The sequence below is a fragment of the Ursus americanus genome, chromosome 3 (assembly GCF_024610735.1).
Source record: "Ursus americanus isolate L20-20 chromosome 3, mUrsAme1.1.p, whole genome shotgun sequence".
NCBI lineage: Eukaryota > Metazoa > Chordata > Mammalia > Carnivora > Ursidae > Ursus > Ursus americanus.
The window spans coordinates 1,369,282-1,385,248 of record NC_142129.1 but is presented as its reverse complement, the minus strand read 5'-3'; the positions used below and the strand labels follow the sequence as shown (position 1 = coordinate 1,385,248).

General features: G+C 55.1%; 1 protein-coding gene across 1 annotated transcript in view; it reads right to left on the bottom strand.

Annotated features, from left to right (window-relative positions):
* PTPRN2 (protein tyrosine phosphatase receptor type N2) overlaps window positions 1-15,967 on the bottom strand; it is an 842,052-nt gene that overhangs the window by 107,890 nt on the left and 718,195 nt on the right. Inside the window, exon 14 of the mRNA XM_087860611.1 lies at window positions 1,616-1,828. Within this exon, the coding sequence (XP_087716737.1) occupies window positions 1,616-1,828 (213 nt within the window). The remainder of the gene's footprint in view (window positions 1-1,615; window positions 1,829-15,967) is intronic.

The window sequence follows — 15,967 nt, the reverse complement described above, 5'->3', positions numbered from 1 at the left end:
CAAACTCTGTTCTAAGTGTGCGATTTCAACCTGCATTTTTGCCAAACTGAGTCATTTCTGCATGCAAGCCCAACCTTTCCATTCTATCAATATTTTATATTTGAATTTCAAAGTGTATCAAAGGGTGTGATGCTTTCTAAAAATCCACCCCCGTGTGACCCCCATCTCCTGCACGCAGAGCAGAACCGGTGTGATAATTTATTTATGTCCCGGCACACACATGGCCCAGAAGCCCCAGCATCCTACACCGATGGTCTTGCTCAATAGAATTTCTGGATAAATTCTTACTGGTTTATGTGACATTTTTTTTCTGGGCTGCTTCTTCAAACGTGATTTTTCTTTTGCTTTGAAGCAGAGCCGTGCACTGGGGCTGAAATGCCACGTCCCACACATTTGAAGGTGCCATTTCTTTATAAGAGAAGATCATACTGACCAGCCTCGTGACCTCCTCCAGAAAGCCAGAGCTTTTCTCTCTTCAGTGACAATACCAAGAATTTTCGAATGGGGGGGGGGAGCTATCTCTTGGTCTCTTTTAAGCGTAGTGATTTTCTAAATTCATCCCAGCTCCTTCTGTGGGCCAGTGTCAGGGTGGCCCTTAGAGCAGAAGCAGCTAGCTCAGACAAGCTCCAGGAGAGCAGCTCGCAGGACAGTTTGGAGGGAGGGTGGTTCTAGAAAGAGCTTGAGAACCCCCCCCATACATGGTGATGACTGAATATTCAACTTGTATATTATTGTAAAATATGATGCATTATTTACAAGACAGACCTATGACACATCATAACCACGTGAGTAGAGAAAACAAAGAATCCAGTCTAATGGGAGAAAATATTTCACAAATATATATTGATTGAATTTCTAAAAGATGATTAAGTATTTCACCTTCCCAAATGGGAATGACACTGAGGGCTGTGCCCTGAATTGTCTCTGCTATGGGCTGGCCCTGCTGTTGGACCTGAAGGCTCATTCTCACTGCAGGACGTCATGAAGTATAAAGTGCGTGCTACAGTGTCCAGAAACCCTGTGCATCTCTTACTGTCCTGTTCGGTCTGCATCTGCCTGCCTCACATTCTCATTGGCTTCTGACTTGTCTCCAGGTGTGTCTGGAATGGCTGTGCCTTGTAGCGCCCGGCCGCCACCATCGCTCCCATGGAGACGCCCTCGGCTTACTTCCCACCTATCAGCATTAGATTTCTCTTCATCCAAATGCTAGCAGGGGGTGGCGATGGATCAGGTCAAAGGACCTTTTCATAGAAGACCCGGAGGAAGTCGATGATTTAAGAGACATCTTCAAACGTCTACACAACCAATTTATCTTGCAACTTTGGCATTTTTCATTAATAGTGGCCAAACTAAGAAAGATAACAGATAATACATAATTCATGTTTTGTACTTTTTCCACATTTCTAATGAGCAACCTGCTTTCACAGTCTCACAGCTAAGTGAGACCCACGGAGAACAGAGTAGGATTAACACAGAGCAGTAAAACTGTGATTCCGAGGTATTTACGTGAATGCTGATGAGCACTTTCAAACCCCAACTACGACTACATGAAGCGCTGGGGACCGGGAGGGGCCACGGACAGTGCACCGGGGAACAGAACCCATCAGAACCCTACCTGGTAGGCGGCAGTGGCATCTGGGCCGGGGTGGTCCCCCAGGCTGGAGAGCTTATCCTGCAGCCTGGAGGCGGAGGTGTGGCGCAGACAGTAGATGACACCGGAGGCCAGGAGGACCCCGACCATGGCCATGACAGAGACCAGGGTCAGCACGATGAACGGGGTTGAGTCCTCTTGCTCTGCTCCGTGTGGCAGGAGCTTGAGTTTGCTTTTCTACAGAACAGGAGAGAAGCAGCACGTTAGCACCTAACCAATTATGACCTCCTGACCCCCTAGAAACCACCCTTCTCCCACGTAGGGCAAACGTGGCACAGAGCTGTGTTGACTTTGAAGCAGCCACGGGAGGGCCATCCAGAACAGCACCCCTCAAGTAAGGAGGGAAGTTATTTCTCACTAGCACACACAGATTGCAACGTTTTCCAAAAGGGAACTTAGAGGCATTACTGGTTTTCCTTAAGGCCACCGTTTTTTCTAACCATAACGACGGCGAGTCTTGGGCGGCTGATTTGCTGCTTTAAGGAAAAGCCACATTCTCTCTAAACAGGTGTGAGGAAAACACAGCAGTCTATCCCCAGCACCACACATGGTTTGGGGGGCGGGGGCCCACGGCGCAGAGAAGTCAGACAACTCCACGGCACACAGCACAGCCGGGGCAGGTTCTTAAGTTTCACATCCACATTCTTGGAGACGTTGCAGGAGGGCCGCCTCCGTAGAACCTTCCCTCGGTATCCCCACCGACCTGCGCCCCTCTGCGCGCGCCCGCGGGACACACACCCCACCGCCGCGCACCGCAGCGCTTTTCCTTGAAAGGAGCTTCAGGGCATTTGGAACGGGACTGTCCACGAGTTCACTTCTCCGCGCGGTGTGGAGAGTATGGGAGACAAACCGTCAGATTCTCACTGTTTTGGGGCGGGGGGGGATCCTTTGGGTGCATTTCACCAGGCTCCACGTGCAAAAGGTGCACGGTGCTCTCCCGTTAGCTTCGTTCGCAGGTGTACTAGCCACAATTAAAAACGCCCGGGGAAGACAGAGAGGACGCGGGCGCGCGCTCCGGCCAGCACGCCCTCCACCATTACCCCGTAAATGAATGGAGACGCACGCCCCCGCCTCGGTCCCGGTTGCTACAAGATGAGAACAATTAGCAAACTCCTTTCCACCACCTAATTTCGCGTGGTAACAAAATGGATTTTTTCCCCATGAATGCCTGGCCGGCCTATTCATTATGTCTCTTCTATTAGTAATTTTCTGCTCCGTATCCAGCCTCCCACCTCCTCATTCCCTCCTGTCTCCGAGTGTACACAGGGCCTCTTATGTCAGGCCGGGCCATTTTTATCTTGTAATCATAAAGGCCACCAAAGCAATTATCGCCGGTCTTGACTGGAAAAGCTGGTCATTAATTAGCCCCCTTTTGCCTTCGGTGCCGCGGATTAGCTGGTGCCGGGACTGAGTTAATGGAAACGCGGGTTAAATGAGAAAAGACGCTGGATTTTCTTGCCTGGATGCGTGGCTCCGAAGAGGACGGCGAGGCTGGCAAACTGCAGGAGGCTCACGGAGGGCGGGGAGGGAGAGGAAGGGGCTGGGGAGGGGGGAGGGATGGAGGGGGTGGGACGACGGGGGGAGGGAGGGGGAAGGGACGGAGAGGGAGGACCCCGGCGTGGGGGTGGGGGACACGGAGGGGCGGGGGCGCGGGAGGGGCGCTCAGGGCTGCCCGAGGCCTGTGTGGCCGGTTCCGCAGTCGCCCCCGGCGTGGACCCCTCCCCTCCCGCCTCCCGCTCGCCCCTCCCTCCGCGCCGGCACGGCCGCCTCCGGAAGGTTAACGCTCCGGGAGCCGCGGACCACCCCTCCCGGTCGCCCGCGTTCCCTCCGCGCCCCTGTCCCCGCCCCGCGCGGGGTGAGAGTCAGAGCCCTGTAAATAAACGGCAGGGACCCCACCCGGGCAGCGAGGCCCAGCAGGGCGGGAGGGAGCGCGACCGCCACGGCCCGGCTCCCCCGCCCAGCTCCCCGGCCCCGCGCAACGCGCTGCTTCGAGCCCCTCCGGCGAGGCTGCGGGCCCGGGTCTCCGCCGCCGGCCGGCGTCTGCGTTCTGCCGCCCGGGAGGCCGCCCCTCCGCTCCCCGAAAGAGGTGGAATCGACACCTCCGTGGGGGGCGTTTCCAGGAGGACGGTTCGCTCTCCCCGCGCCCCCCGCGGAACAGCCTCGCCTCGGCAGACGGAGCAGGGACAACAAAGGAAGCGGCGCGGCCGAGGGAGGGGCGTCCGCTGTCCCCCCGCCCGGGCCGGGTCCGCCTGGCCGTCACTACGCGTCCCCCAACCCCGCCCCAGTGCAGGCCACTGGAGGTACCCGCGTCCCATCTTAGGCCAAGCGCCAGCGCCGGGGATCCCGCCCAAGCGTCGGGAGGACCCCTTGCGCCCACGTGGTTGACGGCGCTCGGGAACAGGGATTTCCCGAGCCTTCCTGCCTGGCGACGTGAGGCGCACACGCGTGTGGTGGCCAGCCTGGCTCCGAGAGGACGCGCAGTGTGCACCCGACAGACGGTCGCAAGCACGCCAGGGACCAAACCCGGGGCTGTGGGTGCCGCGCGGTCAGAGACGCGGGGTCCCGCTGCGCAGAGTGCCCGCTGGCTCACCGTGTAAGGGGCACAGACGCGGCCCGGTTGTTACGCGATTCCAGGTGGGAGGCCACGGAGGCAGGTGGCAGTGCCCACACATCAACCTGGCCCAGGTCTGGGGCGAAGGAGAGATCCCAGGCTGGACACCCAGCTGGGACACCACACCGAAGCTCTTCCCACGGTGGCCCAAACGCCGCCTTCGCGGCCGGCGGGGACATCGACGGTCACCGTGATCCACGATGCACTCGGCAAACTCGGGTAGAGAAAGATGGCCTGACCGCTGCCCCTTTCGCGGCGCGCGTGGAACTAACTCAAGGGTCAAAGAAAAATGTCAAGGAGAGTGACTGCCCCCAGAGCTAGGGTCCCTCCTCTCCAGATCCAGCTGTCCCTACTCCCAGCTGCCCAGCACCACCCCCCTCCTCCCCCGGGTCCCAGGTGCTGCTGGAGGTGAAGGGAAGGAGGGGAGGGAAAAGGACAGAGACCCCGTGCCCAGTGAGATCCATTTTCTATGGTCTCCTCTAGTTACAAGCTGCGTGGGCCAGAGCTGTCCCGAAGAGAAGGGCAACAGTGGTCCCAGGCCCAGAGGGAGGCGTCCAGGCTTACCTCCCGCAGCCCATCAACAAGGAGGCCCTTCCTGCAGCCAGGGGAGGGGTCGGTGGCTGTGGACGGCGGTGGACGGCGGGCCCCGGGACAGCAGGGGCGGTAGGTGACAGAAGCGTGGGCGCGGGGTTGGATGGGGGTGGGGGGGGGCACCGCGCTGGGGCGGGGAATCGGGGGTCTGAGCCAGAGGGGGAAGGTGGTGGTAGGGCAGACGGACTGCCCGGCTTGTGATGACGAGGTCGCAGGATCCCGGGCCGTGCTCGGACCACTCCCTCCAGCCAGCCCAGGGGCTGCTCAGCTGGAACCGGAAAAGTCACTCTTCCTTGCCGCCCCCCCCCCCCAGTGGTTCAGACCTACCGAGCGCTGAGAGGAGGGGTCCAGCGGGAGGAAAACTGTTGCTGGCTGCTAGTCAGGTCTTAAGAATCCCGGAAGAAACGAAAATTTATAGAAATTAAAAAAAAAAAAGTGAACTCCCCTCTTTGGCATAGTGATTGAGTTAAAATCACTTTATGATTATTTTCTTTCCTTTCTTTTTGTGGAATTAAGAAAACAAACAAAACTTCTAAGCCCTGCTAAGCACCAGCTTTAAGAGAAAAGAATGAGCCCGCTATGGCTGGAGAGGGAGGTCTTGCTCCAGCTGTGACCTGGGTGGGGTGGGCCTGAGACCCCTCCCCTCCTGGGTTCCTGCTCCCCTAGGCTGAGCAACGTGAACTACACGTGCTTTCCCCAAATTTTGTCCTGGGGCTGGGCCCTGCAGAGAGCCCTCCACTAATTAGAGGCATCCTGTCGGGCTTGACTCGGAACTGAAAGAAAATAATGCTGAAATATTTATGACTTTGACATTTACAGTCGGGCATCTTTTAAAAGCGGAACTGTACAGCGGCAGAGAGGTCACACGGGAGCGCGGGTCGCTGTGCACCCCAGGATATAGGAGACACACACACAAGCACTTCATGCTAAGTTCCAGATGCAGGAAAAGGATGGTTTTCAGAAATAATCAGGAATAATTAAGTCAACTTTAGACAGGTTAGATGTATCTTGACAGTAAACTGCAGGATAATATTGCATATTTCCTCCACTCAACCATCCCCACCTGCAACTCCTTGAATTTAGGATGTAAAATATTGCAGAAGCTGTAATTTAAGATAAATGTGACCACAGAGACAGTTCGTGGAATTGCTCTTAGGAATTAGAATCTACAGACGTTGTCCTGACCTATTTAAACTATTCTGATCTCTGCTTGTACGTGAAGACGCATGGGGCTTCCTTTACATTGTCTTCTGAGCCATTTATGGCAAAATATCTTCAAAACTTTTTTTTCTTTAGCTGTCCATGTGGTAAGCTTAAAAGAAAAGAGAAAAAAAGAGAACATTTTATGCCCAGACTTGGTTGTGGGAACTAAGGCAGCCACACAAACATAAACCTTCGTGGTAACAAAATATTTGTGGACCAGTAGCAACAGTGAGCATTTTCCCAAGCATGTGAACAGTTAACAATAGCAGCCCCCGTGCCTATGCCGCTGACTTCAATTTTAAAATCCACTTGTACCCAAAACTCATGGGCACAGGCATTTAATTTCATTACCATGAAACTTCTAATCATGCACGTTTTCAATTGCATCGTTCCTAAGGACTTGGTTTTGCAAACCCAGCCTCATCCCCTGCTCCCCTGCACCTTGACCTGACTGATTGCAAGGATCCCTTTGCCTGTAAAATTTAGAATTTGATTTTAAAGACTACTAATGAGCTGGTATAACAAATCTGTCTTTGCTTTCCCAGATGCAAAATTTTAGAATTATTTGGAAATTTCATGCTAGGTTTGCTAAAATGTACCTACTAGAATGTAGTAGCTATGACTCTAAAGCTCATCCAAAATCGTAATAGTTTTCAGGCCGTGGGAATGACCGAACTTAAAAATATGGGGGGAGGGGAGTGCCTTAAAATATTTTAAAAGTATTTTTTAAAGCTGTTAACTGAACTATTTTTAATTTGGAATTTGCCACAGAATTCTCATAAATGAGAGAAGTCAGGCGGAAATAATCATGTATTAATTCTCTGCATTACAAAATCTTTTCAGAAGCTATTATCAGAGCAAGAGGCATTTCGGTCTGAATCCAGGGTGGGAGAAATCCTTTGTACAAGTGAAAGCCATTGTTCCTAGCGCAGATGAAATTGTACTTGCAAATCTGCCATTCAAGTAGCCAAAAAAAAAAAAAAAAAAAAAAAAAAGAAATAAAGAAAGAAAGAAAGAAAGAAAAAAGCCTATATAGGCAAGAAAAAAGAATGTCCAAGAATTAATTGTTCTTAAATGAAAATAAGTGGGGATACCCTGTTTTAAAATAAGCCATTTGTTTATTTTTTCAGGCACAGACACAAAAATAAATATGCAAGAGATAATAAATTGTCTAATTACCAGCTTTAAGCGCTCCTAGAACATCGGTTTTGGGGAACTACTCTGTTTTAAGACAACAGGGAAGATTTATGGTATTTATGTTTAAAGGGGGGAAAACTACCGTCGTGTGAACAGATTTTTAGTAGAACTTGATACCCAGCAAATTGTCTCCGGGAGAAGAGAGCGACCAGCCGAGAACAGACCGGGAAGGATCGGCCCCCCAAGAGAAATCCTGCCCCGAGCCATCCTTCAGATTCTCCGCTGGTGTTCTTACTACAAACAGACTCACACTCGGCCAATACACTTGATGCGCCCGCTCCCGACCGCGTTTTCGGCGTGCAAATCTGTCCCCGAGGCCTGCTCTGACACGCGCACTCGCGCGCCTCCTGGGTCAGGTGTTTTCTCAGACGCTGTGGTCTCGAAGAAGGAGTTTTCCCCGCAAGAACCAAACCCTCTTCAGGACTGGAGTTTTTGCCCATCCTCCTCCTCCGAGGCTAAGAAGCTCCATCCTAGACTCGCCCGGCGTCACGGATCAGGCCCCCGCCGCGGCGCTACTTGGAGCGCAGGTTTATTTCGGGGCCCCTGCACGGCTGGACGGACTGCAGGCTTTCTCACCTCCCCTACCGGGTCCCTCTCGCTCACTTATGTACAGGAGCCCACAGACGTCTGAAAGATCAGGCCGCAGCGCCCGGGGCGAGGGCTCCTGGGGGCCGCAAGTACTCACAGCACTGAGGGGTTTCCAAGAAGTCCCCGGCCCCCTTCCCCAAGGGGACAATGCCGTGGCCCAGCCTCCCCGCCACCAAGCGCGCAGGCTGCAGGGCACCGGTTGAGGTCCCCAACGACGCCCGCATCCATCCACCCGGAGCCGCAGAGGCTCACCGCGCACGTCTCTGCGGCGCTCCCCCCCCAGGGCCACCCCCTTCTCGGGAGCCAAGTGGCTGTGCTTGGTAGGGTGGGGGGCGTTTCCTCTTGGGTTGATAAAAAGAAACGAGCTTCCCTCCCCCTCCTGCACACAAACCTTCACCCCCTCGCACTTTCGCTCGCGTCTAAATTCGGGAAAGGCTGGCTGGGTGGAGACCACGTGGACACGCTGCACCCTGGACCCCAAGCGCAGAGGCTCCAGGTGCCGAACAGGGAGCGACGTCTGCGGACTTAGCTCGGGAACTGGAACCCAGAGCGGAGGGCGCGCCGGGGCTGGGGGCCGGCGGCAAGGCCGAAACAGCAGGGCCAGCCCCGCCGGGACCTGCGTGGAGAGGGCCCAAGGGTCCTCGCTGACCTCGGGGCGTGCGTTTCGGGGCCCTGGCCACTGTAACAGAGACCCCCACCCCCCAACCGTCCAGCGTGGAGCGCAGCTCCGTCATCGCACTGGTGACACAAAAGGGCGGGAGACTCTTTCAGGCCCTGAAAGCCAATTCTGCTGTGGTTTCAACCCCTAATTTTGGGGTCCACCTGACTGCCTCGAGTGGTACTTCCCTAGAACCTCGAAGAAGGCTGCAGTTCAGAACCACACAGGTAGTTACGGAAGGCAGGAAATGAAGTCCCTCCTTCAGAAGTTTCTCTCCGCGAGCACGCGGCCACCTCACCTGGGGGGGGGGGGCAGGAAAGCGCAGGTCCGTGTGGGGGAGGGGAGGTGACCACTCCGAGGCGCTTCTCCAACTGGCGCGCGCGCGCGCGGCGAAGGGGGGGAATGCCCAAAAGATCCTGCAATCTCACCCACGGCCCCACCTGGCCCTCGATCGCTCCTCCCTGCGAAACCATCCCGTGCCCCCTAACCGAAACACCCCGATGGCACACATGCGCGCTCCCGGACCCGAGAGAGGACAGTGAAGAGCGCCCCAAAATGGGCTGGGAGGAAAATGTCCCCGCGTTGACTCCCCTCCATCCTGGCTGCTCATTCCTCAGCTTCCTCTCCTTTTCCCACACCCCTGCCCATCAGCGTGCGCTCCACCCCCCCACCCCCACGCCCCTCTCTCTTGATGGTCCGAACTGCCGGGGTGGCTGGGGGAAATCCAAGAGCAAGAGCCCCAGCCGAGTCCGGCCAGTCTCCGAGGGACCCCTGGGGGGGGGGACAGCTGCCACCCCCTCTCAATCTCTGCACCACCAATCGAGTCACCCTGGGATGTCCAACCCAAACCCACTGGGGGGATGACCTCAGACCTCCCCCGCCAGCCAGAGCCTTTGACAGGTGTCCTGTTCCAAGTCTGAGTTAGCCCCTGCACTGGGCTCTCCGACGTCCAGGTTGCCCATCCAAGCCCCCAAGTGCACCCTCCACCCTCCCCAAGCTCTGGTTCGCGCCCTGCCACCTACCCGACTGGCGGTGCCCTCTGTGGGTCCCTCCTGCTTCCTCCCTCCTCCACCCCAGCCTCTCTCCTTTCTCCTGAATCCCTACCGGTGCCCGCGCCCCGGCCCCGAGCTCCTGGTTACCTGCAGAGGGGCCGGTGCCCGGCGCCCAAGCCGGAGGGGGTGGGGGCGTGCGCCGGGCCGAACGGCCTCGGGGCGCGGCGGCCGCGGGCAGCCTCGGCGCCATCACCACGGCTGGCCCTTTCCCTGCGCCCGAGCCACAGACGAGCAGGTCCATCCTGCTTCTGACCACAAACTTCTCGGGAGGCCGGTGGAGACAAAGGTGCCGTGCGCTGTGGCTCCAGCGGCGGCTGCGGCACCGGCTCGGAGCCCGCGGGCGCCAGCAGCTCTGCGTGGCCGCTCCTCCGGGCTCTGAGCGCGGCGCTCTGGCCCGGCCCCGGACTGAGGCGCTCGGGGCCGGGGCGCGGCGAGGACGGGAGCGGGGCCGACGCGGGACAGTCCCCGCAGGGCCACCGGCCGCGCGCGCAGCTCCATCCAGCGCGGCCGCCGCGCCCCGCCTTATATCCGGCCCGGCGCGCACCCGGCCGGCGGCGGCGCGGCTCGCGGCCCAGCCACCGGTTGCTATAGCGATGTTCTCCCCCCCCCCCACATGTTGCTGACAGCAATTGGCTAAGGGGCCGCGGCTCTCCGAACACCCTCTCCCGCCCGAGACTATGAATGGACATCGGCTTTGTCAGTCATTCGCACAACGCCCGGGCCTTCGCCTGCTCTTTCTTTTCAGTTGTCCTCCCTTCCACCGCTCGAGTGCACTTCAAACCGGGCAAGTTCAGGGTAGCGCTCAGGGAAGAGGGGACGCGGCCAGCACCGTCAGCCCGTATGGCCTTACTGTGACCTCTGCTATGGGAAGGGTGGGGGTGTCGAAACTGTGCGAGAGGAAAATTTATGGCAAATTGTTCTTTCGCGTTACTTTTTCCACTTTTGCCTTCTTTCCAAATCGAAGCAGGCCAATTAAGCTGGTAAAACAAGCAAGTAAATGCCCTTCCTGACCCTCTCCCCTTTACTCTCGAGTGTTTAGGTCTCCAATTCTCCTACAAAGCGCATTGGCCCGACGCGGGAAGGAGTGAGAACTTTGCCACCTTCTCGTCCAGGCACATTGCAGGTCTCCAGCCCCCAAAGCTGGCCTGAGGCAGCAGTGAAAACAGTGGATTCCATCTGCCTTCTTGCCTCTCCAGGTCAAAGGCCAGGCCTGGACCAATGGCTCGCAAGCAAATGGAGCGAAGGGGGGTCCCAGGGTTGCACTCCCAGTGGCTGGCTCCTCCCCAAGCTCCCTGACCCGGCTGGAGGCCTGGGGGGGGGTACAAGGCCGGCTGGGCCCTGTGACTGGCTTCCCGCAGCCGCTCAGCCACCCCACTGCGCTCCCCCCCCCACATTCTTTCTCTCCAAGCCCTGGACTCCCAGTCGCAGCTACAGGTTGGGGCACCCCGGTGCGCTACGCCCGGGGCGAGCAGCAGAGAACCGAGAGCTGAAACCCAACATCTGTGTGTACAATGCGTTCTCGAGGCCCACAGCTGCAGGAACAAGAGGAAGAAAGAAAGGAGCCGGGAGAGACCTTGTCACATGCAGATGACAGTCTGTGCGGGGCTCTTTAGTTTCTCCTTTTCTGGAAACCCTGGCGCCCTCCTCCCAGTCCCCCTCTCCCACTGCCTCCCCATTGTTCCTGCGCTCGGGACAGCTGGAGACGGCGGCGGCACGGAGCAGCGTGGCCCCTCCTAACCCGACGCCCCTCCCGCCCCACAGCCGGGGCCCCCCACCCCGCCCCTCCAGGGAAAACTGCACCCCCCACCCCCAGTCCCCGCCGGCCTGCCCAGGCGGAGCTTGCACCGCGTCCCGTCTCCTCCCCTCCCCTCAGGCGCTGCCCCCAAGACCTGCCCATACATCACTCTTCTCTCCGGGAAACGCCTGGGCCAGGGCTCAGGAGAAGGGGTCGTCAACAGACGTGAGTCGAGTGCCTGCTTGCCTCTATCTAAAAGTGTCCTAAGGACTCGCTTCCAATGACCCAAGGCCTACACTGAGTTCAGCTTTGATTTGGTATTTACAGTGGCGGGGAGCCCAGCGCTTCATAGAGCCCCAGGGCAAAGAGGTGGGCCTCCATCAACAGCTCCCTCAGGCCCTGGTGGTCCGAGCTTGGCGCTGGCCAGGGCGTCCCGGCTTTGAGAAGGCAAAGGGAAAACGAGGTCCAGTGGACGCCAAAGGAGGAGACTTGGGCTTCTCTCCGGTTATCCACCCGCGGTGCCCCCCGCCCAACCCCCTCATACATCAAGTAGGCCCGGAGGTGGTAAATTACCCCGGCTCCTGCAGTCCTGACACAGGGGCTGCAGGACTCACTCTGGGCTCCGCGCTGGGCCCTCCCCTCCGCCGGCCGCTGGGCCTCCCAGTTGTCCAGGCCCAGAGACCTGCACCCCGCGCCGCGCCTTGGGCCACTCTCTGAGGGTCCTCCTCGGGCAAAGACCTGAGTGGTGGTGGTTCCTGTCCCTCCTCGCTGCCCTCCTCGTGGGGGTGGGCACACCCGGGAGACCCGGGCCTCGCGAACTGCTCCAGCCTCTGGGGCGACCCTTGGCCAGGCCCTGGGAGGGGAAAGAGGAGAGGAGGGGTTGCAGGCGGGGGCCGCGGAGGAGGCGGGAGGGGCCCCGGAAGCTCCAGCGGGGCCAGGGGGGAGGTCGGCAGGGAGGGGGCGCAGGCAGGGAAGGGAGGCCTGGAGGAGGGGACCTGTCGCCCTCAGCCTCGTTGGTAACCGGTTTCTCCATAGCAACGGCCTGCGCGCGCGCCTGTGTGCAGTGTGTGTGTGTGTGTGTGTGTGTGTGTGTGTGTGTGCGCGCGCGCGCGCGCACGCGTGTGCAGAGAGTTCCTGCGCCTCCCCAGTCCTGGGTGGGGGTCTCAGAACAGGGGGGCGGAAGGCAGGGACGGCCCCTCCAGGAGCGGAGGGCCGGCCTCCAAGGTGCTGGGGACGCCGTGGGGTCCGGGGACGCCGCGCCGGGTACCGGGCGGGGCGCGGGGTGGAGGGGAACGCTCCCAGGCCCCGCGCTTGGCCTAGGGGCAACAGGGAGCTCGGCCCTCGTCGCCTGGCCGGGTCCCGCCCGCTGAGGTCTCAGGGCCCTGGGACCTCGGCACAGTGGCGCTGACGACGCGTCTTCCCTGAGACTCCGCGCGGCGCCTAGCAAGGCGCGGCGGGGAGGACTTGGGCCGGGCGGCCGCGGCGGCTGCGCCTCCATCCCAGGCCGGCTGGAGCCGGGGCAGCCGCGGGGACCCGCGCGCAGGCTCGGGGAGCGCCCGGGCGGGCTCGCTGGGGCGGGAGGGGAACCCACGCCGGCTCCCAACCCGCCGCGACGCGCAGAGAGGCTCCGGGAGCCGCCAGTGGCCGGGCCACGCGCGCTACAGGACGGGCCGGTCCCGAAGACGCGGCCTCGGCGGCCAGCCTCCACGCGGGCCGTCCCGGGCGCGCACGCCCCTCTGGCTTTGCTCCCCGCGAGGGCCGGGGAGCCGCAACCAGGTGTGAGGATCCTGGAACGTCCAGCCCCTCACTCACCGAGGTGGCTGGGACCCCACGCGGCCGCCCGTCTCCACCACCGCGAGAGGAGGTGCCTGGCCGCGGCGTCCAGGGATCCTAGGGCGGCCAGAGTGTCGGCGACCCGGGAAAGCTGGAGCCCGGGACAGGGCGTGCAGCTCAAAGCCTCTTAGACTGTTCCTTACAAACATGACATGCCATAATAAATCAGTAAGTACACAAATACATTTATTTTATTTAGCTAGTTTTTCACTTGTCCCAAAGGTTTCACTTCCAACATCAAAGCACCACATTCCTGATTTAATCTGAATTTAATGACCCACCTGTCTCTCTAGAGCTTTCGGGCAGAATGCGTGGGGAGGTGGTACAACTGAACCGCCCTTTTGGTCACTTTGTAAACGGTTAGATGGGCCTTGAACTCCGAACGCAGGTACTCCTGCGTAGAGAAGTGTACTTTCTCACGCACACCTCGGTGCTCACACACAGCGTATTCTTTTTGGGTCGGTCACCTTCCTCCCCCCTTCTGCCTCCCCTCCCCCCACGGTTTTGCCGACATCAAGGCCTGGCTGTTTAACCCGCCGGCTCCGAGCTTAAAGATAAACGGATTGCCCAGGGAATTCATTAAAAGAACGGACTTGTGTTTTAGGTGCCGATCCCACTGTTTCAGAAACTGATAAATTAATCCACCAGATTTTCATTCTATTTTCCTTTACTTTAAAATCCTTTCTTATTTCTAGGACAGGAAAAATGTATCTTTTAATTCTTGAAAATACTTTAGAAAAGTGCCTTTTCAATAATGTGAGACTAGAGTCAGCTAATATCTTGAAGAATGAATGATGTTAGGTGGGTTTTTTTTTTCGTCATGAGAGCTTAGACCTCATTTAATAATAAATTTCAATTTTCAATTTCAGTAACATTTACAGAGAAAACTTTTAAACATGATGCAAAATGTTTTTGAGAGCACGCTGACGGCCGTCATTTATACGTGATAAATGACTACATTATTCATACAGAAGTTAGGATTGTTTGGCTGATGCATAAAAAAATATAGGATATGTAAAATTCCCCAAGATCTACAAAATATCTAAATAATATAAATAGTTTGAAATGATTTGTTGATCCTGCTAATACTTCTTTAAAAGAGAAGTTCACGTTTGCTATGTGTAAAACCTAATGTTCTGTGGGAAGAATCTCATTTTCAATTTAGGAAACACCAAACTATTATATATCACATATTTAAGTGATTAGGATAAATTTCCAATGTACTAAATTACCAAAGGAAATGTATTTTTAAACAAAATAGAGAAAGACTGTCACAGGAAACATGATTATTATAAAGGAAAACAACACCTATTTCAGGAATTTTAAATAATATGGTTAGATAGAAAATGATAAAAAAAAAAAAACCACAACAAAACCCCACACACACTTCTGGGATACCTGCTTGATTTCAGAAAATCTAAACCAATTTCGTTTTAAAAATAAAACAATAATTTGTAATAACAGTATACAAATTATATTTAAAATACTTCTGATTTGTAAATCCATTTATAAAAATGACTTTAAGTTATAAAAATGAAATTAGGTCTTTTTGAATATTGTAGTTATGCATATATGGTATTTTCATACAAAGTAACATGTTAAAATAACATTTTAAAAATATCAATGAGTGAATTTGAAAAGCTAGATGTTTTAATTGGCCAACTTCCTAGTGAAACATAGTAACTGGCATTGTGATAATTTTGAAAAAGAAGATAGTTGCGTAGGTGAGTACAGAGGACTCTAAATTGAAACTAATTATCAATAAGTAGCTGTTTTCAAGGACAATATTTGTAAAGGCATTAGACACTAATGACACGTCCCTATTCGTCATGAAAGAAGACACATGCACTGTGGGGAGAGGGGTCTGGGTGTCAGCGGACTGTGCCATCCACTCTTAGGACAATCAAATTCACCAATGGGGGAGATTCTGCAGGACAAGGTTTTGCTGCATTTCTGATGTTGCCAGCTTGAAGATATTTGTATAAAATTGGTACCCTCACTTGAAAATTGAGAGGAATTGAGAAATAATAAAAATTATTGGTTGAAATATTTTACTTTATTTCAAGAAGAAATGTGGATTCTGTACTCTAAACAGAAAAATACAGTCCTTTTTTTGGTTTGAAAAATAATTACCAAACTACTCAGCTTTTATTATTAGTTCTCATGTTGGCTCATATTCAGATTGACCTAGAAGTTTAAAAATCCAAAAATAGGAACCCTTTTACAAAATAGAGTTGATACTCTCTCCAGTGGCCTAACATGAAACCATTTTACTAAAAACAAAAAAACGTATTTTAGCAAAAGAACTTTATTCCTGAAACACCGGTTAACAAACGCGTAGGGATTTTTAGACTTCCTCTTTCAAACTTTGAAATGACAATTCCTGTAAGAACAAGGAAAGCCTCAGAGAGTTAGTGCTGCTCTCCTCAGCTCCCCTGTTTGAGGTGGCGTGAAACACAGCTGCTCGCTGGACAGGTATTTACAGAGAGTCTCCCTTCAGCTTAATCTGGGGTTTCTCCTCCGGGTTCTAGAACCTAGAAAGTATATCACTTTCAGTCTACCTCATTGTAAAGGTCTACCCTTAGTTGTTCAAAAATAATGCTATAAAATACATACTTAATAGTGCTCAGTGTACTGAGTGTGTATGTATGTCACATAGCAGGATACAGACTATATGTGTGTATATATATACATATGTATATGCGCAGGGTGCTCACGATTAGATTTTATTCTTCTTTACAAAATTGAGCTAAATTTCCTTAGAGTGAATGTTTGTAGGAAAGACTCATTTCACGAACAAGAATCTAACTTTTTTTTGCCATTATCTCCAGATGACGGGAAACAGAAT